Here is a 27,516-nt window from a genome sequence, read left to right on the forward strand (position 1 = left end):
TGCTGTTTTGAAGGTAGGTTGGTTTGGTTTGTTTTTGTTTTATCTTGCTTTGCTTTCCAAATGATAGGAAGCAGTCATCTTTCAATTATCTCTTTTGAGAGCAATTCCACTAGTAAATTTTTTTAAATGTGTGGGTTTTCATAGAGGGAGCAAACAATATTTTAAACTCTTTCCATTGGCATTTCACGTTGTTATAGCATAGAATTCTCATGTTCCTTAATTAAAACCTCATGTTATGTAGACCACTATCCTTAACAGGGAGTTTTCTTAGTGGCCTGGCAGTAAAACATCTACAAACTTAACCAATAGCTCCAGACCTGTGCACGTTTATAAACAAGGGGAAAATGCATGACTTGGATTTTTTGGTTCTTTTTATCTTTAAGAGAACGTGTAAAATATCTTCCTGCAAAATTCAGTAAACAAAATGGGCAGATATTCATGGTCTGGCTGTAAAGTAACAGTATTTTTTGTGCCAATTTGATAGAAATTGGTGGCATTATTTTGTAGACCACTCTCATACAAAAGTGACGCTGCAGTAGCCATAAAAGTAGCAGAGCAAAAAGGCTGAGAGCAGGGACTTGAAAATTAATCAGGCTAGGTTTGGTTCTTTCCTTTGCCACTTGTTCAGTTATGTGAGAGCTCAGGCAATTTGCTTGACGTCTGTAAGATTTAGTTCCTCACCTCTAAACTAAGCACATTGATGATGCAGACCTCACAGAGCTAGTGTCAAGGTTAAACAGCATCTTGAATGTAGAGTTCTCCATATGGTCTTTGGCATATAATAAGCACTCACTAAATGGTAGCTATTATTACTATAAAAGATTTCAAGTTACTTTATTGTAAGAGGAATAAAACTTTTATCATTACAAACCATGTAAACAGTGCCATTCCCAAGAGGCCACAAGAGGTGACACCAGTGTGTTCATTGTAAGAGCTTTGCCCAAATATGCCTCCATCTGGGCCTCAAGACATCAGAGCATTTGACAGGGTTCAGAAGTGAACCACAAAGTACTGGAAAACAGTGTTTATGGAAGGACCAAAGAAAATGAAATCATTCATCCCAGGGGAGAAAGCAGTTACTTGTAGAGGATATTGACCAATTATTCGGCGCCCTCTCTAGAAGGAAGAAGCGACAGTAGCTGGAATTGCAGTCTAAGAGAATTAAGTTAAATACATAGTCGACCTCTAGGGAAATTGCCAGAGATATATCTTAAAAGCAGAATAGACTCCCATAAATAAAAGATGGACAAAGGTTCTTACCAGGATGAAAAAATAAAGTCAGGAGGTCACTCTTAGTACCTTCTGCCCCATGAATTTAGGTATTAAATTATATCATAAAGAGCTTTGCCCACAGCTAGCACTGTGGAAAACTATGTGTTGAAGATAAAATAATGGTTGTTGATAGTATTATCCCTAATGGTACATATTAAATTCCTCCTCATGTAAGCTACTGTTTTGGGCCTTGAGCAAAGTGAATTAAGCAACCACAAATTTCCAAGCGTAAAAGTGATTTATAATCTGAGAAGGGCCTCATAAATATTATTAGTACTGCTAACATTAATAAGAAGAATAGAAATATGGCCCCCACCTCCTGGGAACAGCATCTTAAAGGCCCGTTTCAGAAATAGAAAAATAAGTTTTCACATCATAAACATGCAGTGGGATAAATGGCTTCCCGGGGAAGGGAGGCCTGAGGGAGAAGCAGCAGCTGCGTGTTTGGTTCAGGGCAACACTGGGGGATGTTCCCATCTGGTGCCCAGTAGGAGAAGGTCTACTGCTTTCCACAACTATGAGATGACTTATTTAGTTTTGCCTTAGGGCCCTGTCACGGCCACGTATCAGCAAGGAAAATTAAACCTGCTGAAGGCTGGACTCCGCAATGAGACAGTGACTCTGACATCATTTGCTGCAGCCGTATGCTTAGTGCCGTAACGGTGACGTTCAAACCAATGTGATCTTATTAGGAAATGCTAGATGCTTACTTTCTAGCTCACTCTTTCTCTGAGGGTTTTACTTCAGGAGCAAAGCTGGCATGAATTGCCCATTCCTCAGGGAGGGGTGAATGCTAGGTCACCTGGAACAAAAGCATGGCAGCTGTCACATTTAGGCACTGATACATCATCACACACATTATTCTCAAGTGCCTCATCCACATCAAACCACAGCACTTACTAGCACATACGTAGCTGACTCTTCAGAGGAGCGTAAAATCAAGGGCGTGTATGAAAGAGGTGTCTGTTTACATTGTACCGCCATGTGACTTCTATTCCCCACCCCCATCCCATGGCAATAAGAAGCTTTCCTGTGGCTCTCCACACTTCCACCCCAATCTGCTTTTACCTTCTTGCTCCCATGATGGCCTGTGTTTACTTCTGTTTTCAGCTGTATCATAATTATGTTTGTCTAGCTCTCCAGTCATTCATTGATTCATTTCTTCATTCACTTATTCATTCAATAAGTTAAGTGTTGACTCAGCTCCATGCCACATGCTAGTGAACAAGCCATGGTCTCCGCCCTCAAAGAACGAGCAGATTGGGCAGGGAGACAAAACAAGTTCATGCATTAGAGGATAAAATCCTAAATTCAGTACTGCTACAATAAATGCAAAGGGAATTCAGAGAAGACAGACCCAGTATGGGCCGGAGAAGTCAAAGAAGATCCAGGACTGCATGATTTCTTGACATCTGGAGCAAAACACTTTCTTTCTGTGAGAAGGTACCTTGGTTTAGCCCAGCATCTCCTGCCACCCCAGAGTGACAGCCACTCAAAGCTTCTAGGGCTAGTGCTGTTTAGGAAGAGAATTATAGATACCATCCCTCAGTTGAAGATGAGTTGATTTCAACAACAAGACTTCAGGAAACTCCCACTTCTGTGTATTGGCAGCCATCAACATCAAGTCCAGAATTGTGTTAGTGTCAGACTTCAGTTTTGTTTTGTGTTTTTCTAAATAAGGGCCTCTTTTGAAAGAAAGTCTTGGTGTACTGGAAAGTCTATTTCACTAAAAACTGGTTTCAAAAAAAAAACACAAAACTTTGAGTTCTTACATCAAATCCACTCTTTTACCTTAGGCAAGTCCCTTTACTACTTCTGACCTCAGTTACTTGCTCTGAAAAAGGAATTAACCTGAGACTACATGCTCCAGACCCAGATGTCTGGCTTCCTAAAGTGACATGCTAAGGCAGCAATGCCTTCAAAATTCTGCCTGCACCTGCGATGCATCCCGATGGACCAACCGAACTGTCTTTGCTCTTGGCTGAACTTTTATCAGTGCAGTCACACTGGTATTCTTATGATGATCAGAGGCAATGATTGTCAATCTTTGATTAAGAAAAACTGGGAAGATAAAATAATTCTTACTTAACAAGTACAGTTTGGTTGGCAAAAAATGTTAACACCTAGAGGACATGGGAGGATAAAGCTGACACTGGTTGGGAACCAATAGATTAGGTTATTCTCCCTTTTCCTCCCTCCTCAATTTGTCCTTGAGACTAGATTGAATTTAAATAATCTTACGATTGATTAAGCAGCACTAACATACAGTTAATGATACACCAATGGTTGACAGACTAACAGAAAGAAGGACAGAGAATGCCCAGCATAATTCCTTTACAGCCCGTTCTTCTATCCGAACAAAAATAAACAAAATAAGCATCGGAGATTCCTTCTTGCCAAGCTCCTCTCTCTGGCTCACTATTTGATATGACTTGCTTAGAGTCTGTTTGAAAATATTTTGGTCCCAGCGCTTTTGATTGTTCCATTCTCTCTGTATCTTTAATTCAAGCCATCTTTAGCAGCTCCTTGAAATTCCATTGATTATAAAAACAGAGGAAGTTCAGGGCTCTTGTTGCTATAGGCATGCCTCACCGTTTGCAGAAGTTGAGCCGCGCAAGCTACAGAATGCTTTTTCGGCCTGAAAGATACACACGCCTGAGGGGCCTGTCACATTTTCTATCATTCGTTGGAAGCACTGTCTCTTTCTCCACTCCACGTGTCTCCTGCCCACATTGAAGATGAACAGCAGCCCTCGGGGAGGATGGAAGAGTCGAGAGATCAAAGCTTTCTGCGAGGTCAGGACCTGAGAACAGTCAAGTCTTGTTCTCTTAGATATAATGAGCTCCGAAAGGCTGTGATGTGTCTTCCCTTCTCTCCATCTCCTCTCCTCTCCTCCCTCTGGCCACCCCAGAAGATTGCGTTCAATTCTACATCCCATGTTTAAAAGAGGTTGAGATAGATGAGAACAAAGTCCAAGGAAAGGTGGCCAGGAAGGTTAGGATTTGGAAATTATATCCAATGAGAGAATAGATGAAGGAAGCGGGACAGTTTTTTCTGGAAGAGCGGAAGCCTCGAGGGACACATCAGCACTTGACTTAAAGACCCGAGGGCCTGACATGGAGGAAGGAGGTTCAGTCCTACTCTGCGGGGCTGCAGAGGACAGAACCAGTGACTGGAAATCATGACAGGACAGATTCTGCTTCAGTCCCATGTGGGACCAAGAGACTGCCCTCTGAGAGAGTGAGCCCCCTGGGAGGGAGTCCTTGTGGCTGAAAATATTCCAGCAAAGAGGCGTCCCGATGAGGACCAGGAGACTGCTGTAAGATTACACTAGGCTTCCTGCAGGACTCATTTTTGCCATGCATTGTAGTTTTTCAGGATTTGGTATGTTCCCTTTGTGTTCTGATAGCAAACTCTCATTTTCCCAGGGAGATGAATAAGCGTTTAACAGAGGAACAAGCCAAGAAAACCTATGACCGTGCAATTAAGCTAGAACAAGAATTTGGAGAATATTTTACAGGTAAAACTTCATTTACATTTGTGCTGTGAGAAAGGAGGTAAATTGTCTGACATTTGGCATAGAGAGGGCTCTGGGCCTGGTGTACCTGGGCCCTAAGACGTTCCTGCTAAAAACCCCTTATTTCCTTCTACTTCTCCCATTTGATCCAAAACTCTGGTTTCTTTCTTCTCTGGATTCAGCTTCCAGGTTCCCACTGGCCCTACTCGAAACCATGAGTGGCAAATGCCACTGAGCTATCTCCTGCTATTAAGGAGATTTTAAGCATTAATACCTCATTCAGCTTCTTTCCCTGAGATCATCAGAAAATTTGAAAAAGAAACTTTTAAGGCTCAAAATGTGTACCGTCCAAAGCAGTTACTCTTGGGAAGCAAGCCCAGGGCCTCTGTCCTCTGCTTCAGGGACCTATGGGTCTGTCTCCCCATTAGCAGCACTTGAAGAAAATGTTGAAACACCTCCTGTGTTTCAATTAATTCCATGTCAAGTCTCAATGCAAACGTTTTTTTTTTTTCTTTTTAAATATTTCCTTGGAAACATGAATTTGGGGGGATATTTTGTCCTGGGTATCACGTCCTGAGTTCTTTATCCTTAACATGCTTTCATGAAACACTGATCAGATCCAAAGAGCAATCAAACTTTATGGAATTTGCCTTACCACTGATGGTTTAAAAACAAGAACTTTTCTCCTGAGTTACCTTGCAAGAAGTTTGGTGTTTTCTTTTTTCTCTCATTCAGAATATGAAAATGCCACGGGCTTAGCAGTTTGCAAATATGTTGAATTGGGTAAATCTTAAGTAAAATTTTGGTTAATAACAAAGATATGAGTTATGTTTCATCCTAAAAGAACATGCAAGATGTTCTTTTAAATCAAAATAATGTACATTTTGACCAGTGGTTTATATTCAGGAATAAAATATCATAATCAATACATTCTGAGGATTGTTTGTGCAGATCTAAACCATGTTTCAGTCACAATTTATTTTTAAGCCCTAGTGTCATACGGATAGTACTGATGTGTTTGGGATATCTATCTACAAGATAGCTGCTGTTCAAAGGAGATAATAAAATGTATTTAAATCTACTGTAAGTGACTTGGTGTTTTAGGTAATACACAGTTTGTTTGTTTCCTCCTATTTTTATGTTTTTTACTAGTTGCCCATAAGGTGTTCTCACTACAAACAGCCCTGTAAGGTAAAATCTCAATTTACCAGATTACTTGGAGAATGAATGGGGTTTTCTTTTAAAGGTTTTGGGGGTTGAGGAGATTAAAGTTTCTTCTAAAATCTTTATTATTTCCTCTGTGTCTAAAATATTTGAATTTCTACCCCTTACAAAATAAGTACAGTACGGAGAATATAAGTCTGGCTCTCTTTGATAACAGGGAGCTCTCAATCTGAAAATTGATCAATGCCTAGCTCAGTGCCTGGCCCAGAGTACACACCCATAAAATTTAAGTAAATGAGTGATTCATTATGCAGAACTGCAGAGCGACATGTAGAAAGTAGGAAGACCATGGTGCATTTATTACCAATCTAGGACATGCCTTGTAAGGATTTTTTAAAATCATTGTTGTGACTTTGCTTAAGTGAATTTCTGCTTTTCTTACTAATAAAAAGTAATATTAAGCTTCCCGATGAGTTTGTCTGTCACTATTTGAGCTTCTGCTGAGTGATTGATGGTTGTTCTTCACCAGCCAGCAAGTGATTCCTAACTCCAGTGTGTTTGCTTTTGTTCTAGCTATTGTCCAAGGTGACACCTTAGAAGATATCTATAACCAATGCAAGCTTGTTATTGAAGAGCAATCTGGGCCTTTCATCTGGATTCCCTCAAAGGAGAAGTTATAAATTAGCCACTGCACCTCCAACAATGACAGAAGAGCATTTAGAAGAACAAAATATATATAATATACTACTTGGAGGCTTTTATGTTTCTGTTGCATTTATGTTTTTGCAGTCAATGTGAATTCTTATGAATGTACAACACAAACTGTGTGAAGCCATGAAGGAGAAGGAGGGGCCAAAGGGTGGGACAGAAAAGACATTGCAGTACGCGGGAAGGCTTTGGTTTGCTCAGAGTGCCGGGGGTAGGGACGAACCTCTGACGGGCTTTGTGCCCAAGAGATGGGCAGCCTCCTCACCCAGCAGATGTCCAGAGCTGATTTAGCTGCTGAGCTCCCTGTGTTTTTTGCTTTAAAGAAAAGTTGCCAGCACTTGAACTTCACCAACCTTCCCGTTACCCACATCTGTAATTGGTACACTTCGAATTTTATAACTATGCACCTCCTTTGATTTCTTAACAAGCAAAAGAAAGAACGAAGGAAAAAAAAGAAAGGAGTCCCTTTGGAGATGGCATAATATCAGGGAAGGATAAGTGTGTAGTTTCTTTTCCTGGCATCTGCAAAGACGAGCATTTCATAAAATTTGCGAGTGTGTGGAGGACTGACCTCACTGAGAGGAGGGGATTCCACCTGGGGTTAGCTTTATGATTGTTTATCGTCTATTTTGCCATTTATAAACTTAAAGAAGGCACTAAAGATGAGAATAATTTATATAATAAAAATATATTAAATGTATAGAAATGAATTTCTATAGGTTAAAGAAGTTTTGTGAAATATTTTGTAAAGATTAATTAATTGAAAGACTAAATGTATGCAGTATCCGCAGATGATCCAATTCAAAAACAGAAAGCTGCACTCTCCCTTTTGTTGCCAATGATCCACTGAGAGCATCTGAGTTCCTTCTGAAGCCTGACAAAGACTTCTCCCTCACTTACCTCCCATGATCTCCCTTCCACATTAGTGATACACTCCCATGGAGCACATCCCTTAATGAGTTACCCTCATGAATATTTTTGGAGGACATTTGGTTAATGCATTTTTTTAAGCTGATGGCTTTCAGAGACAAACTCATGCAAATGATGTAAAGGGAAGTTTTTGCTTTTGCTTTTCTCTTGTTAAACAACCTGGGCCTGCCATGCAAATAGTTGAATAATGTTGTTCCTAGTTAACTTACAAATACAGTTCTTAAAGGATCATTTAGTATTTTGGCCATCATGAATAATTAGGACTTTTTTTTTTTGTCTGTTTCACAAGTAACTGAGGGTTTTGTAATAGCCAGAGAAGGTATAGAGCCATGGAGAGATCTGTCCCAAGATGCACTATTTCTCTGAGGAAGAGAGAGAGAAGGGAAGCATCTGGTTGCGGGGGGTGAGGGGTGCAGACTCTTGTTTCTGTGTACCGGACAAAGAGATAGAACCATCAGGAAAGACCATTAATGACTTTGAGCTCAACCAACTGAACTGCCTTTCTTGGGGGCTGCACCTGGACCAAGTTTATTTTTTAGCAATTATAATAATGATGATTTATAAAAAGAAACCTCCCGAAGCCTATATCCCACTTTAGAGCCAATGGTGACATCAGCATTGCTTGTGCCCAGGGTGTTTAGAGAGAGACTTTTCAGTGATCTCAATAACTACTCAACTCTGGGTTGTATACGTGCCCAAACTAAGCCCCATCGCCTTATCTCTGGGGTACATCCAGACCTGGCAGGGATTCTGCCACACTGTGCAGCAAACCAGCATGCAGGCTGGGATGGGAGAGCAAGAGACAGCCATCAGCAGTGATGGGGCTTCTTCACAGTAAGAACATCAGAGCTCAGAATGAGGGTCTCTTTCCAAAAGCAAGCATTATTTGTCTTACACTAAAATACCACTGTCTGCCTGGCTGCAGTCACTAAAACAAACACAAAAATGCAAAATCATGCATCTACCTATAGTCTTGAGGCTACCTTTACCAATGGAAGGGCTAGCAGTGCATTCTTCCCTCTGATGAAAGTTAAATTTCCCAAGACTTCTTGGAGTGCTCAAAATGTCAAAAATGTGTCCATGTCTGCAATTCGCCAGTTTCAGGTCAAGGCCTGCTTTCATCAATCTTGCTCCCAGAAGTTTTCTGCCACCAGAATGCCATTCCTGATCCCAGCTCTACTTTTAGGCCACCATGATAACTTCTTTGGTTTCTCAACTAAGCATGCAACCATTTATTTAAAGGACTGTCATTAATGAATAGATGTTTCCACGGGTCATGTGATGTGCTTTCCATTTAATATTAAGTATTGCTGTGGCTGAGTACAATCAAATTGAACCACCAACCCTTGGTTTTGTAGTAATATAATTATTTATTTTCCTAGTGTAGATGCTTCTGATTAGAATTGGCATTTGCACTGATTTTTTTATGTAGATTTATATAAATATATATATACATATATATTTGCTTGAAGAATCACCAAGCCAATTGGTGAGAGGGTCTTTTCCTGTAGAATTTACACCTCCATTTGTTGTGTTGTCTTGCGCTTCCCAATGTTGAGGTCTCTACGGCTCCAGTGAACCAGTGTGTTTTGCAGCAAATCTGACGACTTGTGTGGAAATGGCGTGAAAGTTACCCAGATTACAACTGGTGCAAATGCACTCGGAGCCTGGGGCCAGACTGGTGCTAACACTGCAAACTTTGTCGAGAGCTCTCTCCAATCTGAAGGCTTGCTGGGGGCGCAACGTCACCTTCACATGCTGGGCCCTTTCGGAAAAGTGCCAGATCGTGTCACTGGTGCTATTTTTCATGCTCTGGTACAATGTGTAGCACCACGGGGGTCTCAGCTTTACCAAAATCAAAATCCCATTTGTCAGCTAATTGCAGGGGCATTTGTTTTTTTTGCTCTCCTCCCACAGGATTTGTTGGCCACTTCTTTGCAGGCTTTTTCTCCCAGCTCTAAGCTTTTGGGTTGGCTCTGTTGAGTGCACCCATCTTTACGAAGCCTGCACTCAGGTGCCTGTGAGCTGTCTTAGATCCTACTGCCAGCCCTTCAGGACTCCGAGCCAGGGAAAAGCTCCCCACTCCTATGGCTCTTGCCTCTTTTTTCTTCTCATTCTTTCCCTCTGCTCTTCTCCTCCTAGTTCTGTCTCATTCCAGGCTCTCTTTTGTGTACCTCTCCTTTTATCCTTCCATCCCGTCTTCTCTGAGTTGTTGGCTTTCTCCTGCATTCCTTCTTTACTCCCTCCCCTTTGATCCCCAATCTCTTTGTCCATCTCTCCTTTAGTCTCAGTCTCTCCCCTTCCTCTTCTTCCTCTTTCTCCACCTTTCCTGTCCTTTCTCATCTCACATCTCTGATCATCTCCTCTCCCATAACCCACTCCTTAGTATTTCTGTCCTATAAGGGCTCATGGCTGATTCAGACAGCAAGTCCATACACTGGACTAATGACACAAATTCTTTGGGTCACCGTTTCACCTAGGCAGCCCAGAAAGCAAAGCTGAGCGCGAATGAGGTCCTGCACTGGAGCCAGCTCCGTCACGCCTCACTGAGCCAGCCTGCACCGCTGCCCTGGCAGTGACGATGCACGTGCTCTGGGCCCTGCCGGCACCTGGGCGCCTCTCTGCCTGAAGCCTGGTCCAAAGTGAGCCCACTCCCAGCACCATCCCACGGCTCTGAGGACACTTCCTTTCAATAAAGGCAGACTCTGGCCCCAGCAATTACTCTGACACCAAACCTCTTCCTTCTCATGGAAGCCATGCCATCACCTTGGTTTGGAGAGAGAGACTTTTTCTCCATTCATAAGCTTTCTTTTTCCTATTTTCATGTGAAGCTCCCTCTGCTTTTCAGCTGGTGATTGCTCTGGTGAGATTGAATGGACTTGCTGGTGAAATTACATCTCTTTTTTCCTGTCTTGGTCCTGCCTAAATTCCTACAAAAAAATTTAAGTCAAAGACTCAGGCTAGTTCCTAAGTTTATCATAGTAATCTGTCACTCCTAAGAGGACAAAAAGGGGACATTTCCCTTAGAGTATGTGGAGTACCTCCTATGACAACTGATTTGAAAGAGGACTCCCTACAGAATTCTGTGGATATACATTTTACTTCTCTGTACGTATGGTATATGTGGTATGTCTATCATGTATACACATACTACATTGGGTACAAATGAATGTGGATGGAAACCCACACACACACTTTAGTCTGTAAATATTCTTCCTCACTGAAAACTGTGCTTCAGAAATCATTTCTTGTACAGCTGTGCAGTTTCTTGTAGCAGCTGAGGATAAGCTAAGACAGGTGAATGAGTTAGACAAAGATCATCTAAAAGACAGAATGCAGAAGCTCCCTAGCAACTCATGACGACAGACAACCAAATGACAAGGTTGACTCCCAATGAGATGGCAAACTTTTCTCTCCTTTTTGAATCTGTGTTTCCTAAATGTGTCTTAACTTCTGAGTGCACCAGGCTGTATGCGTGAGATCCTTTCGATATGACAGTTTTGTGCTTCTCTCTGACAGGATGCGTCTCCATCGAGCTGTAGTGCCGCATGGGAGGGAGGGAAACATACTCCTTGCCTGGGCTGGAGTTTACAGAGACACTGCACAGCTTACACTCCTGTTAAGTGTAAATATTCGACACTTCCATTCCATTTGTGTAAAAAATAAAGCACACACGATTATAAAATCAAGATGTATATTTCATACTCAGTGTGTCTTTGCATATTTATTGCGTTTCCAGTTGTCAGCGGTGGCCCCATTGTAAAAATGCTTGATAGAGTGTTTATAAACATGTCATGGTTTTATTATAAGATATAAATATTAAAACATTTTATACTTTATAGCAAATTATTTTCTCCCAAAGCATAATTTGTCTTATTTCATGAAGAATAGAATCATTCATTTCTATTTTTATCAGACTTGTCTGATTTTAGAGCTAAAGTGTAGTTAGACTAGATTTGCTCTGAGAAATATTGGCACTGCCTAGAGCAGCTGAAAGTGCTGCTTTTGAATATTTTTAAATATTTGATTGCCATCTTGCCTACTTTTAATCAGGATTTTGCCAAGGGTGAACAAGGTATTAAATGATAGGTATTTTGGGTTTTTTTTTTTAATTTATTTTATCTATTTATTTTTGGCTGCGTTGGGTCTTCGTTGCTGCATGCGGGCTTTCTCTAGTTGCAGCGAACGAGGGCTACTCTTCGTTGCAGTGCTCAGGCTTCTCATTGCGGTGGCTTCCCTTGTCGTGGAGCACAGGCTTTAGGCGTGCAGGCTCAGTAGTTGTGGCACGCGGGCTCAGTAGCTGTGGTGCACGGGCTTAGTTGCTCCACGGCATGTGGGATCTTCCCGGACCAGGGATCGAACCCGTGTCCCCTGCATTGGCAGGCGGATTCTTAACCACTGCGCCACCAGGGAAGCCCAAATGATAGGTTTTTTAAAGACCCTCACATCTAGCTGAAAAAAAAAATCAATTCTCCAGTTTCAAAATTGGGAGATTCCAGAAGGTCCTAAGAATAGAAATAGTTTTTTCTTGTCTGATACTAATGATGCAAAGAAAGGCATAAATGGGAAAGAAGGTGTCAATTTTCCATATGTACTGGGGCCAAAAAACATACCAGCTCAAAAGAGCTGAGCATACCACAAATGTCAGGCTTGAAAACCTGAATCTGCCAGATGATTCTTCCTTCCCGGTTAAACATATTCCTTGTCATGTAGACATTCAGACAGCACAGGTCTGACTGCTGGGGGACCAAAACAAATTCCTCCCGTGGAAAGGGTGAAATTTCACCATTGAAGTGATCACTTTGAAGTACGTTTTGCTTCACGATAAACTATCACATAATTGGATCAGCCACTGGGGAAGCCAGACTTGTTGGTCATACCACCCTGGCCAGCACAGTGCGCTGGCAGGAGTCTCCACCAGCTGCCCTGCCTCTGTCCATGGTCCTTGGTGGCAGTGAGCCGAGCAGATCAGAGGCAGCAGAAGGCATTGACTGAGGCTGCAAGCCCAATGCAGGCCTCACATTCCAACTGTTATTCAATTTTTAACATTTGCACAGTCTTCTCAGGTTTAATATTAGTGGTAACACTACACAAAAAGCCAGATTCACTCAATAATGGGTGTGTTTATTCAGGGGGGAAAAAAGCTAGAAGAGCTTTTGACTTTTCTTTGGGTCCTAATTCGTTTCTTTGTAACAATTTTTAAAACACAATCATTCTGGAAGTCTCAAAAGTTAGAAATGACTGCACATCTTTGAACCTAAGAGGGCCTAGCTACGCAACCATGGACGTTTTGTAGATACTCTGAGACTAAACATCCAGCGACAGAATTTAAAAGCCTCAGTGGGGCGGGCACAAAGATAAGGAACATTTGTAGAGGGGCCACCAGCTTTCTCGGCACAAACCAGACCCAGAGTCTCTGAAGTTGTCAGGGGACAATGTCTTCTACGCCCCAGGACTGCTGAGTCTCATAACCCCGGTCGTTGTGCTCTGTGACTCACCTTTCCCTTCGGGACATCTCAGGAGGCACTATTGCAATCATGAAACTGATCCTTTCCCCCTTCCAATGTTACAGCCGTTGTCAAGTCCAGACCTTGTCCCTAATCCCCCTTAGCACAGTTGGGACAAAGCTGGAATACTTAGGCAAACTTTGCTAAAGATTGGCTATAACAAAAGGGAAATAACAGATAACTTGATTTATGGGATGGGCTTAGTGCCCAACACCTGGCCACCCGCCATGTGACACAGGGCCATTTTCTCCCACCTCCCAGGGGTCCCTCAGGCACAGCTGGACCTGAGGTCAAAACCTTTACTAGATTGTAGCCCGCTTGAGAGACACGGAATCCATGCCTGACTCAGCACTGCTTTCCCACGATGTCAGCTACCGGTGAAAAGTGCCTGCACTCTCCATCCCCTTTGCTCCCACGTGCTGGAATACAAATAGGATTGAATCACGGTGGTTAACTTTGATTCCTCTTTCACTGTAAGATCGCCTTAGATGCAGATTCTGATGCAGGAGGTGTGGGGAGGAGCCAAGAGCCCACATTTCTAACAAGCTCCCAGGTGATACTGACACTGGAGTCACCAGGCTCTAATTCAGTCTAATTTTTCACACTGCTAGTGACCACCCACCAGTGGGTCATAAACCAGCACTTTTTTTTCAATGAAATAGAAACTCTAGAGTGCCTCACGTGTAGTAAGGATGAATATTGTTTCATGTTGTGTCAGGTGTACAATGTATTTCTTACTGTCAATCACAGTCACACGTTGAGAAACAGTGCCATGACCCGCACTCAGCCAGCTCCCAGGGGCCTCCTCTCCTCCTGAAGATGGGGTGCCACCACGGAGAACCACTAGTCCTTTTCTCTGCCACCTCCTAGCTTTTCCTCACTGGTCCTAGTTTCAGAGCCACACAAACCAATGCATAGAACCTCTTCACCCACCTGAGACAGAGAGTGAAATTGGAAACATCCACCTAAACCTACTAAAAAATGACCACTATCTAAGTCAAGGCCCTAAATCGGAGTAAAGAAACTGAAGAACTGATGGCTTTTTCCAAATGTGAACATACACCTTTTCTGTTTCCAAAGCCCTGGTCCACATCCTTCATGAGAGAAATCTAAATCTTGAATTTAATTTTTCAGTCTTTTATTTGATTGTTTTTAAGATTCTAGGTAAAGCAACTATTCTCCAATAAAAATTAATTTAAAAATTTTTAAAACAAGATTGTATGGGCTTCCCTGGTGGCGCAGTGGTTAAGAACCCACCTGCCAGTGCAGGGGACATGGGTTCGAGCCCTGGTCCGGGAAGATCCCACATGCCGTGGAGCAACTAAGCCCATGCACCACAACTACTGAGCCTGCGCTCTAGAGCCACGAGCCACAACTACTGAAGCCCACGCGCCTAGAGCCCGTGCTCCGCAACAAGAGAAGCCGCCTCAAGGAGAAGCCCGCGCACCACAGTGAAGATTAGCCCCCGCTTGCCTCAACTAGAGAAAAGCCCGCACACAGCAACGAAGACCCAACGCAGCCAAAAATAAAATAAATAAATTTTTAAAAAATAAAAAATAAAAACATAACATTGTAAAGCAACTATACTCCAATAAAAATTAATTTAAAATCTTTTTAAATTTTTTTTTAATCTAGGTAAAATTAACATGGCCTGATGACCTGTGGCTCAGATACTGTGTTTCTTAATCCTTTTTCTTTACCAAAATAATCCCTTTTTTTTGCTTAAAATAATTCCCGCCAATAGGATTTAAAATTTTGAAGTATTCTTGCAGATGAGGGAAAAAAAAAACTTAAATGACAAGTGACTTACAACATGCTTCACAACTAACACCAACACATCAGTAGAACATCACTGATCTAAACTATTCAAAGCCAGAAAAGCAAGGCCTGAGAGAGACACCAGGTCTCTTCTACCTTCCTAAGCCCTGTCCTGTCTTCCTGGTTCTGGTTCCTCTTCTTGTCTGGACAATTGACTCAGGTACCATCTGCTCTTCCAGGCTTCAAAAGGAGGATCTGTCTGTGCAGAATACAGCACACAGAAAGTTAATGTTCAAATAAGGAGACAAGCACACAGCACAGGCTTCATTTCATCAAAATACAATTGACTCTTTTTCCATCTGAAAGGAGAAGGGAAGAAAAATACTTTATTTTCAGGGGGACATTAAAATTTTCAAATTCCTTGAGGCTCTAGATAGCCAATTAGAATTAACTATTCCTTAGTAACAGAATTAGAGTTCCTCAGAGAGAACAGTTGATTTCTATTCAACAAAAATGTAAAACTAACAAGGTAAGAGGTTGAATCTGATGGGATTCAGGGCAAGCTGCCCGAGATGTGCCACTCTGCACGCAGATTATTTTGAGCTGAAAACAAGCAAGGCCTAAAAGACTCAGGAAGAACTTTTGAACTTTCCCCTGACTGCCTAAAAGATATCTAAGATAGATAATTTAAGATAGGCCTGTTCCCGGAAGACGCTATCACCATAAATAACTTATGAACTAGGTGTGATAGACAGAGAGGAACCTAGCAAGGCCCTTTGATCAAAGTCCTCTCTGTGGCCACTGCCTCTGGATAACCCAGCAAACATTTATTTACCAAACACTAACTCTTTTCATCTTCCTGTGAATTACCTTACTTCCCTTTGAAGTCCCAGACCCCTATATCCTTCTCCTTAAGTCCAAAATGACGTATATGCCTTGTCTTGCCTTACTGTCTTTGGAATCCTCCATGTTTTTGTGAATTCCCCATGTGTAGGTGATACAATTTGATTTTCTCCTGTTCATCTGCCTTACGGTCCTTTTAATTATTCAATTCAACCAGCCAAAAGGCACCAGAGGGCTTGGTGGGGGAGGGAGGAAGTGTCCCCTTCCCCACAGATCCTAATTGGATTGTTTGATTTTTCATGGGCCACTCCTGTTTCTTGACTATTCTTAGTAACCTTTCAGCAGAAATACTGTGTGCGACGTGCTCCCTCATCTAGCAGGTCTGGTATGAATAACCCCCCAGTGAAGGAAGTCTCTCCCTTTGGTCTTTCCAAGCCAACTTCTTTTTATAATATTACTCATTCTAATTGACTACAGCCACCAAATCTGGCTTCAAATCCACAGTCCTTTTCCTTAACAACTGGTGGTTTGATTTTGACTACCTGAAATTCTTCAGGGTATAAAGTAATAAGAATATAGGCCATGTTTTAAACCTGGGGTCAGTCAACATTAAAATCTGGAGTATTTAAGTGAACATTTCAGGCAAGGAAGAGCTAACAGTTGCTTAATTTAAAATGCCCCACAAGAAAAATGTTTGCAAAGAAGCTGGCATTTTTTATTATTTATTTATCTTGCCATCATTCCTTACACGTTTGGTCGGCAAACAATAACCACCTGCTTGGAGCCAGGCTCTATTTAGACACTGGAATAAAAAACAAATGCACAGGGCACAACCTATCTTCTAAAGGAATGCAGGCCTAGAAGCAGAGACATTTTTAAAAAGAGAGGGAGAGAGAATTAAAACACAGAAGCTCTAAAACAGACCAGTGAGTGCAGAAAGACTTTGGGAGAGAGATCTTGACATCTAGGAGTCAAACGTACACCTGCTCACGATTTGCCCTGTTGGTCACACCCTGGGAAGAACCTTTATGTCAAAATTGGGACTCTTCACTAGCATTCCTGAATCTGTCAACCCCCAGATATTTCATCCTGTGGTGTAAACCCTGAGAGTTGTTTATTTTTTAACTGTAATGCAAATGCCTAATATTAAGCTTTTGATTACCCAGGCATCCACTTCAAACTCTGCTATCTCCAATAAACACACTGCCAGCGACTCAATGAGAAGAAGAGCCAGGCCGTCTACCCCTGAAGTTTCCTTCATTTTAGACTTCTCTGGCTGACTCTGATAACTAACCCTTTGACTGCTTGTTTTTCCCTTTCCTCACTCTAATTCGGGCTCTTTTGTATTAAATTCACCAATAAAGAGTGAACCTGCGAAACCCTAGCTCTCCCCACCCTCGACTCCAATAAAAGCAGAACGCCAGGTTCTCTCTCTTTGCCCCCCTCCCCCCCTGCTCTCTCCCTCTCCCCATCGCCACACCCCACATCCACAGCCTCACTGTGTGGCCCCAGGCATGCCATGTGTCTTCCAGGATCTGTGAGTAAGAAATCTTGTCCTTTCAATGGGGTTATTGCTAAGGGTGTTTTCCAATCACAGTAAAAACCACAAGGGCCAGTCCAATCACAGCATTGGCTCTGGAAAGGGAGACATCTGTTGGGGCTCCCCGTGAGCCCAGGTGAGTGCCCAGAGGCATTTCAAGCCAACAGTATCACTATCCACAGGCTGAGATGCACACAAAACACTTCCCCATCCAATCACATTGGCTACCTGATTGGCTTACCTGTATCCAGTTAAGACGACAATTAGCACAGGCTAGCTGGCCAGGTGGGTGACGAGGGCCAGGTAAGATTAGTGTGAGATATGGAGGCTGGTATTCCAGAACTGGTATGCCTAATAGGTGGCAAGAATTTCAGGAAGCAAGAAACAACTTGGACAAGTAGTCAAGACGTAGGACAATCCCCACGCTCATCAGGGAAATCTGTAGAGATGGAGAGCTTCCGTTTTCTTTGTAACACTGAGTATTTGAGGCATCAAAGACCTGCTTCAAAGTAAAATGGTGTAATGAGGGCTTCTTTTCTGTTACTACAATTTGGGGCATTAAAACACTTTCCTTAGAACCACATGCAAGGTTTTATTCCCTTGGAAGTGGTAGTTTCCTGGCCTGGAGACTTAATCAAAAACATTCTATAAAAACTAAAAGCAAGTTAAACTCAACTTTTTTAAAAAAAGAGTAAATATGCAGCCTAAACCTATGAGATAAATAAGTCCTGTTTCTGCTATTACCTTCTTTTTTTTTTTTTTTCAGATTTGCATGATTATTTTAATGTTATCACAGGATACAAACACCCAGAAACTCGAATCAGAATGCTTGTTTCTCATAGCTGCAAGTGAAACCAAGCAGCACCCTTTGGGGTCCTCCTGGGCACAAAAGCCTTTCCAGGTTCTCCATTTCTTATTTGCAGGATAAAGTCTTCAGCCTCCTAGACCTTCCCTGAGTTCCAAAGTGCAGATCCAAACAGCTACTAATCAGGGAAATATGGAATGCAGAAACAAAGGAGGAACAGTCAAGAAACCATAGTGCAGGGCTTCCCTGGTGGTGCAGTGGTTGAGAATCTGCCTGCTAATGCAGGGGACACGGGTTCGAGCCCTGGTCTGGGAAGATCCCACATGTCGCGGAGCAACTAGGCCCGTGAGCCACAACTACTGAGCCTGCGCGTCTGGAGCCTGTGCTCCGCAACAAGAGAGGCCACGATAGTGAGAGGCCCGCGCACTGCAATGAAGAGTGGCCCCCGCTTGCCGCAACTGGAGGAAGCCCTCGCACAGAAACGAAGACCCAACACAGCCAAAATAAAATAAAATAAAATAAATAATAATTAAAGGTGCTAATAATTAAAAAAAAAAAAAACCTTTAAAAAAAAAAAAAAAAAAGAAACCATAGTGCAGCAGTTAAGGCAGGATCTTGGTTCCTCCTCAAGGGATATATGTGACAATATCTTTGAGTTCTTCTACAAGAACGAAGACCCCCCCAACCAGGTGGAGGATGGTAACTTCAGGCTGAGCACAAGATTCCTGGAGCACCACCTTACTACCTCACCACTGACCAATCAGAAGAAAGTCACACATCCTGCAGCCCTCACCCCAAATTTTGCCTATAAAAATTTCTCCCTGAAAACCATCAGGGAGTTCTGGGGGTTTTGAGCAGGAGCCACCCGTTCTCTTTGCTTAGCCATGCCATAAACATTTCTCCGCTCCAAACTCCGACATTTCAGTTTGTTTGGCCTCACTGTGCATTGCTGAATCTCTCTTATGATGTTGCAGGAAGGGTGACCCCTTCCAGGGCCTGAGAGTGGGCTCTTGTCTAATTCTCAGAAATGAATTGTCGGAGGAGACACACATGCTGACAAAACAAGAGACTTTATGGGGAAGGGGCGCCTGGGGCGGAGAGCAGGAGGGTAAGGGAACCCAGGAGAACTGCTCTGCCACGTGGCTCGCAATCTTGAGTTTTATGGGAATGGGGTTAGTTTCCGGGTCGTCTCTGGCCAATCGTTCTGACTCAGGGCCCTTCCTGGTGGCACACGCATCACTCGGCCAAGATGGATTCCAGAGAGAAGGATTCTGGGAGGTTGGTAGAACATATGGACACGTGTCTCCTCTCTCCTTTTGACCTTTCCTGCATTCTTTCGGTTGGTGGTTACTTGTTAGTTCCGCGTTCCTTACCAGGACCCCCTGTTGTACGATAACTCATGCAAGTGGTTACCATCTTGCCTGGCCAGGGCGGGCGGTTTCAGTCAGTGGTTCCCCTAACAATGATGTGGCCAAGTATCACCCTGTGTTATCAGCAAATCCTACTGATAGAAATTTGACACTGATAGACATTTGAGAGTCTGTTTATTCATTGGTCCTCATACCCTGTGAAAGAGACAAGGCCATTTGCTTCCCCACCTTAGAGGCGAATAAATCAGGGTTGCAGGAAGCAGAGACTACTCCCCCAAGGTCGCACGGCTGGTGGCAGAGCTGGGTCTCGAGCTCAGGCTTTAGCCTCCCTCATTCAGTGTCCTTTACTGCTACACCAGACAAGCTTCATGAATGTTAATTAAGGATCTGCTTTGGAGCAGTGATTACCAAATAAAGGCCCAGAAGGCTGGCCTTATGGACAAGCAGACAGCCATCTGCCTCCTACCTGGGTCACCGGCCCCTGAGCTCCAAGTTAGGAATGAGTCACTGTCAAAAGGCAAAGATGTTATCAAGAAAGGACCTCTCAGTAAGCATGAATGCAGGAATTAGCGTACCAAACGACATGACCAGAACAGAGGACCAAGAGCAAGAAAAGGAAGGCTTTTAAAAGTAGATGGACTATTCTCAAACTAAAGCTGCAGAGCGCTGGATTCAGCCCTAGGTGGCAAGGGGGAGGAGGAGGGGGAAGATGAGAGGGAGGGAGAGAGGGAGAGAGAGAGAACTCAGATGTATTATCTCCCATCCAATGGATAAACAGGCTTGGAGAATTAAAGGAACATCCCTGGTTATCACATGAGAAAGACAAAAAATTATTCCAGTTTAGCAGTAATTTTTTCCCACCCTGCCACATGTTGCAATGCCAGTCATTTTAAAATAAACTCTTTATTTTAGAATAGTTTTAGATTTACAGGAAAATTACAAATATAGTACAGAGAATTCCCATATACTCTCCAGCCAATTCCCTCTATTAACTGCTCTATGGTCAGGCCACTCAGGATGGCTGTTTGCTTGCTCTCCATGCATTCCCTGCTTCACCTACACCCTACGCACCTGACTCACCTTCCTACATGCTTGCCCCTGCCTCAGCTAATGCTTGTTCTAATCAAAGGGGCGGTGAGGGGCGTGCCCCTCTGCCAGTTTCCCTGGTAACTAACGAGCCAACCTATAACTGGCAACCTCCCCTTCCCCCACCCCCAGGAGCAAAGCCTGCCGCCGTGTCCTACCCACCGATAGCTACACACAGTTGGGTGTCACTCCAGGGTTTTTCTCCAGGCAGGTAAGCACCCTCTCCATTAACCATTGATATCTCTGTTGCTGAGTCTGGGCTCTTTCTTTGGTCTTAAAGCTGGGCAAGTGTGCAGGCCGTGTAGGTCTGCAGGGTGCAGCCCATAACTACTTGTCACAATTAATGAGCTGATGTTGATATGTTGTTAACTAAAGCCCATACTGTATTCAGATGGCCTTAGTTTTTACCTTTTTCTCTTCCTGGATTCCATCCAGGACACCATATTAACATTTCATCATCGTGTCTCCTTAGTCCTCTTGGCTGTGACAGTTTCTCAGACTTATCTTGTTTTTGATGACCATGACAGTTTTGAGGAGTACTGATCAGGTATTTTATAGGATGTCCCTCACTTGGGATTCATCTGATGTTTTCTCATGTCGACTGGGATTATGAGTTTTTGGAAGGATGCTTACGGAGCTGAAGAGCCATTCTCATTACAGCGTATTAAGGGTGCATGACTTAATCACTGTTGATGTTGACCTTGTCCACCTGGCTGAGGTAGGCTTTTTCAAGTTTTTCCACTGTGAAGTTACTTTCATCCCCCTTTTCATGCTGCATTCTTTGGAAGGAAGTCACTGGGCACAGCCTGCCCTTAATTAGAAGGGAGTTATGCTTCAAGTCCTTGAGGGTTAAGGAGCACAGGAGATTTGTCTATTCTCCCCCATTTATTTATTCAATAATTTGTTTATATCAGCAGGGACTAGTAGATATTCTATACTTTCGGTTATAATCCAATAATACTTTGTTTTGTTACTCAGATTGCTTCAGCTTTGGCCATTGGGAGCGCTTTCATTTGGCTCCTGCGTTCCTTTGGCATACCCACCTCATTGTGGATTTTTTTTGAGCACTTTCTTACTTTCTGGCTCTACAAGAGATTCAGGCTCATTTTGTAGATTTCCTGCCTGAATCCTAGAATGAGCCATTTCTGGAAGGCACCCTGGTTCCTTTCATTGGAGAATGGTATTAGAAACTGAGATCTCGCCAGGAGGTGTTGCCGGCGCCTGGTGAGGACCCGAGAGTGGCAGGGGGTGGTTTCTAGGCCTAATCTCGAGGTACTGGCGAGAAAGGTGTCAGGAGTGAAAGGTGAGAGAAGTGCTGAGCAATCGGAGAGAGGAATCCTCAGGGAGCCTCGGGGGCATCACCAGGGTCTGCCAAAGCCCCCAGGCCACTGGCTGGGACCTGGAGAGGTGAGGGAACACTGTGAGGCCTAGTACCGGCTTTGTGTCTGTGGCAGTGTTGGTGGGGGGAGGGGGGAGCCGGAGCCAGGGCAGCCTGGGGAAGGCCTCTCCTCTGCCACCACGTTTGGGCCTCGCGGCGGGTCTGCTCGTGGCCTCTAGGGAGTATTCCCGAACAAAGTCCGTGTGCCTGATGCACAATGAGATCAAAGAAACCGAAACATCGGAGTTTGGAGCAGACTCTGGTTCATTGCAGAGCCAAGCAAGGAGACAGGCTGGCTCGTGCTCAGAAACCCCAAACTCCCTGATGTTTTTGGGGGGAAAATTTTTATAGAAAAAATTTGGGGTGAGTGCTGCAAGGGGTGTGACTTTCTTCTGCCCGTTGGCGGATTCTCGCCTTCCCCCTTCCCTGCCCTCATCTGCCTTCTCCCACGTGAATCGATTCTGAATATGGGAGGGGGAGGGCGTCTGGTTTACTGTTTTCATGAACCCCTGCTTGCGGTTGGGGGTGTATTTAACCTGAGGCCTTAGGATCCTTTGGTGTCTCTGAGTGTTTTGTGTGTGTACATATTTTGCTCTTAATTTCATAAATAAGCATATATTGAGAGTGGGGGGGAAAAAACTGAGATCTAGGGGTTAGATGCTCTCATGGCTACTGAGGTGTCGTTTCCCAGGCTGCCAGAACGAGGACATAAATGTATATGTATTAACTTGTATAATATACATACCTAAAATATTTCTAAATGTAATCATCTCATATTAAGCTAAACATGAGTTCATACTGATGTCTCCACTCTAATCCATTACCACATAGATCATTCTAGCCTCCTCCCCTGGCTTGTCTGTAACCTCCTACCCCACAGTGGGAAACCCAATGCCAGTCATTTTTCCTATCTTTATTTCATTTGGACTAACTGATCCAGGGTGGGACCCTCTGCTTGGGGGAAGTCCTAAAGAACCTTCAAATCTTTCACATTTTGGCTTTTAATAGTCTCTTAATTACCTTAGGCTCCTACTTCTTCCCAAACTTGATGATAAACATCTTCATTAAAATTCTTCCAGTATTTCACACATCCAAAGCATGGAAAAATAGTGAGTAATTGATTGAAAGGGCAACAAATCCAACCTCATATGAGAGATATAATTTTCACAGTCAAAAATGTGAGGATTCAGATTGTTTCTTTCTTTGCTTATCTATTACCATTTTAATGTATTAACTCTGAGCCCTCAACTTGCCTCACATCCTAATCATGTTTAAGCTCAGTCAAATGCAGTGATTTATCCAGTGGTTAAGAATTGTCAAATCTCTTGCCCCTGCTTCCCACAGTCTCCGCAGTTGGCATCTGGGTTCCAGGTTGTTTTGCATCACTTCATGGAATCAGAAGAGATTAGCTTCTGCTCACCAAACCTGACTTGAATCTCCTGCTCCCAGTGTGATGGTCCCATCTGTTTCTCTTTATACTCTTGATCAACTCTCTTTTGGGTAATTCTTGGAAAGGCCTTAGCAAAAAGGAAGGATTAAATTATCCACAGGCAAATTGTGAATTGTGTATCACGCTGCTTGTATCAGCTAGGGTTCTTTAGTCAAAGGTATAAAGGAATATCTGAAAAATACAAACGTAGATTTACATGAACATTACCCGATCTTCTCCATAGTCAGCCAAGTTACTCACCTTTCTTGGCAGCAGGTGAGGGGTGGGGTAGACAGAGGGAAAATTGGATTCTTAAAGAAGGAATGCAGAGAAAGGTAACAGTCAGCTGCTGACATTATAAGGCAAGGCAATAAAGTCTAAATTTCTTTTGTTCCCTTTCTTTTATACAAATTTATTTTATTTATTTATTTTTGGCTGCATTGGGTCTTCATTGCTGCACGCGGGCTTTCTCTAGTTGCAGCGAGCGGGGGCTACTCTTCGTTGAGGTGTGCAGGCTTCTCACTGTGGTGGCTTCTCTTGTTGCGGAGCACGGGCTCTAGACATGCAGGCTTCAGTAGTTGTGGCATGCAGGCTAAATAGTTGTGGCTTGTGGGCTCTAGAGCACAGGCTCAGTAGTTGTGGCGCACGGACTTAGTTGCTCCGCGGCATGTAGGATCTTCCCGGACCAGGGCTCAAACCCGTGTCCCCTGCATTGGCAGGCAATTCTTAACCACTATACCACCAGGGAAGCCCCTGTCCCCATTTTACATATCAGCTTGATATAGAATTTTTCCCGTGGTGTAAATAAGATAGCCATAAAACTACAAGCAGAAAAGACAGGATATAAGATAGAAGTAAAAGTGAAACCCATCCTTTATAATCCAAGGTTATATTGAAGACAGAGGGTGGGCTGAAGGCAGAAGAGAAGAAACAGAGGTGGAGAGGTAGACAAACTGTGCTCCATTCCTCTCCCCGGGCTGCAACCCTGACAAGTTGAAGAGAATAATTAGGGCAGAGGGGTCCTGGCCCACTCCCTCTTTGGAACCCTGGGAGGAGGTTGCCTGGTGGGCCAGGTTCCCTGACATGTCCATAAGAATTTGGGGATTGGCCACATGAAAGAAGCTCAGTGGTACAGCCTCTCTCTAGCTGCTCTCTCTTCCCATGGGATTTGTTGGAACCCAGGAGCTTCCACTGAACCCTGAAATGGGGAAGCAGGAGGTAGCTGAGTCTGAGAGCCAGCTCTCCAACCATGAGATCTACTGTGGCCAGGGGTGATTCAGCAGAGAAAGATGAACCCCACCCCACATCCAATGTCACCCCAACCAGAAGCCAATGGAGGATATGTGGAGGTTTTAGAGCCATCAGTGAAGAGGTGAGTGTGGCAACTAGGAAGTACTGCAGCCTCTGCCAAGCCTTGCGAAACCAGATTACAAGCAATGCCAGCATTGGCTTCAGACACAAATGCCAGCAGGGCAAGCATCCCTCTAGTGGGCAAGGAACACTGTCATGGAAACAAGAGATGCTGCTGTGGAGACCAGGGAGGTCAGAGAATATCATGTGAACCCAAAGAACCCTTTCCTTCGACCTGCAAAGAGGACAGAGTAAGCCACAACCCACTCACCTGAGAGCCATCTTGGAGAGGAGCAGGTCTGTGGTCAGAAATCTGAGCGACAGATTTTTTTACCTAAGAAGAGTAAGCCTTATTTAAAGGGAATTCTTGAAAGTATTGCAAGGGACTAACTCTTCAAGATTGTCCTAAAATAAAGTTATATTTCATGTGGTCTCTCTGACCCATAAATTCCAGCCAACTTAGTCAAGAAAAGAAGTGTTAATGGAAGACCCCTGGGCAGCTCACAGAGGAGCTGCAGCAGGAGCCTGGGGTGAGGGTGGGGAGACGACTCCAGCTGGTGGGAATGGAAGAGCTGCAGGCCCTCAAGGAAGGAAGGATACTGTCACTAGAAACAGGGAAGGGATGCTCAACAGGCAACACAACACATGTTCACAGCTTTCCTCTTAGTAAACAGGGAGGCTTGGTCCAGAAAGCAATCATTCGTTCAACAGATATTTATTGAGCAGAGTGGAGAGGAGCAAGACTACAAAGATGAGTCAGGAGGAGGGCCTTCAAGATGGCGGAAGAGTAAGATGGGGAGATCACCTTCCTCCCCACAGATACATCAGAAATACGTCTACATGTGGAACTGCTCCTACAGAACACCTACTGAATGCTGGCAGAAGGCCACAGACCTCCCAAAAGGCAAGAAACTCCCCACGTACCTGGGTAGGGCAAGAGAAAAAAGAAGAAACAGAGACAAAAGAATAGGGACGGGCCCTGCACCTCTGGGAGGGAGCCGTGAAGGAGGAAAGGTTTCCACACACTAGGAAGCCCCTTCGCGGGCGGAGACTGCGGGAGGCGGAGGGGGGAAGCTTCGGAGCCACGGAGGAGAGCGCAGCCACAGGGGTGCGGAGGGCAAAGCGGAGAGACTCCCGCACAGAGGATCGGTGCCGACGAGCACTCACCAGCCCGAGAGGCTTGTCTGCTCACCCGCCAGGGCGGGTGGGGACTGGGGGCTGAGGCTCGGGCTTCGGTCGGATCGCAGGGAGAGGACTGGGGTTGCGGCGTGAACACAGCCTGAAGGGGGCTAGTGCGCCACGGCTAGCCGGGAAGGAGTCTGGGAAAAAGTCTGGATCTGCCTAAGAGGCAAGAGACTTTTTCTTGCCTCTTTGTTTCCTGGTGCACGAGCGGAGGGGATTCAGAGCGCCGCTTAAAGGAGCTCCAGAGACGGGTGCGAGCCGCGGATATCAGCGCGGACCCCAGAGACGGGCATGAGACGCTAAGGCTGCTGCTGCAGCCACCAAGGAGCCTGTGTGCAAGCACATGTCACCATCCACACCTCCCCTCCCAGGAGCCTGTGCAGCCCGCCACTGCCAGGGTCCCATGATCCAGGGACAACTTCCCCGGGAGAACGCACGGGGCGCCTCAGGCTGGTGCAACGTCATGATGGCCTCTGCCGCCACAGGCTCGCCCCGCATCCGTACCCCTCCCTCCCCCCGGCCTGAGTGAGCCAGAGCCCCCAAATCAGCTGCTCCTTTAACCCCGTCCTGTCTGAGCGAAGAACAGACTCCCTCAGGCGACCTACACGCAGAGACGGGGCCAAATCCAAAGCTGAACCCCGGGAGCTGTGCGAACAAAGAAGAGAAAGGGAAATTACTCCCAGCAGCCTCAGAAGGAGCGGATTAAACCTCCACAATCAACTTGATGTATCTGCATCTGTGGAATACCTGAATAGACAACAAATCATCCCAAATTGAGGAGGTGGACTTTGGGAGCAATGATATATATATATATTTTTTCCCTTTTTACCTTTTTGTGAGTGTGTATGTGTATGCTTCTGTGTGTGATTTTGTCTGTACAGCTTTGCTTTTACCATTTGTCCTAGGGTTCTGTCTGTCCTTTTTTTTTTTTTTTTTTAGTATAGATTTCAGTGCTTGTTATCATTGGTGAATTTGTTTTATGGTTTGCTTGTTCTTTCTTTCTTTCTTTTTAAACTACTTAAGAAATTTTTTTAATAGTAATTTTTTGTTTTTTATTTTAATAACTTTCTAAAAAATTTTATACTATTTTATTTTATCTTTTTCTTTCTTTCTTTTCTCCCTTTTATTCTGAGCCGTGTGGATGACAGGATCTTGGTGCTCCAGCCAGGGGTCAGGGCTGTTCCTCTGAGGTGGGAGAGCCAAATTCAGGACATTGGTCCACCAGAGACCTCACAGCTCCATGTAATATCAAAAAGGCAAAAATCTCCCAGAGATCTCCATCTCAATGCCAAGACCCAGCTCCACTCAACGACCAGCAAGCTACAGTGCTGGACACCCTATGCCAAACAACTAGCAAGACAGGAACACAACCCCACCCATTAGCAGAGAGGCTGCCTAAAATCATAATAAGGTCACAGAAACCCCAAAACACACCACCAGACGTGGACCTGCCCATCAGAAAGACAAGATCCAGCCTCACCCACCAGAACACAGACACTTGTCCCCTCCACCAGGAAGCAAACACAACCCACTGAACCAACCTTAGCCACTGGGGGCAGACACCAAAAACAACAGGACCTACGGACCTGCAGCCTGCGAAAAGGAGACCCCAAACACAGTAAGTTAAGCAAAATGAGAAGACAGAGAAACACACAGCAGATGAAGGAGCAAGGTAAA

At 44.2% G+C, this 27,516-nt stretch overlaps 1 protein-coding gene and 1 pseudogene across 11 annotated transcripts in view; both read left to right on the forward strand.

The window, feature by feature from the left end:
- Positions 1-7,367, forward strand: part of DLG2 (discs large MAGUK scaffold protein 2) — a 949,517-nt gene extending 942,150 nt beyond the window's left edge. For 10 of the 11 annotated variants that reach the window (XM_068554434.1, XM_068554426.1, XM_068554427.1 and 7 more), the window contains 2 exons: positions 4,701-4,792; positions 6,527-7,367. In XM_068554434.1, coding sequence (XP_068410535.1) covers positions 4,701-4,792; positions 6,527-6,633 — 199 coding nt within the window. In that variant the 3' untranslated portion in view covers positions 6,634-7,367. Of the gene's footprint in view, positions 1-4,700; positions 4,997-6,526 lie in introns of those variants that run through there. The other variant, XM_068554433.1, reaches the window with a different exon arrangement.
- A 1,725-nt stretch (positions 7,368-9,092) lies between these two features.
- LOC137772197 (uncharacterized) lies at positions 9,093-12,586 on the forward strand (annotated as a pseudogene).
- Positions 12,587-27,516: the final 14,930 nt, after the last annotated feature.

Source organism: Eschrichtius robustus, chromosome 11 (genome assembly GCF_028021215.1).
Source record: "Eschrichtius robustus isolate mEscRob2 chromosome 11, mEscRob2.pri, whole genome shotgun sequence".
Lineage (NCBI taxonomy): Eukaryota > Metazoa > Chordata > Mammalia > Artiodactyla > Eschrichtiidae > Eschrichtius > Eschrichtius robustus.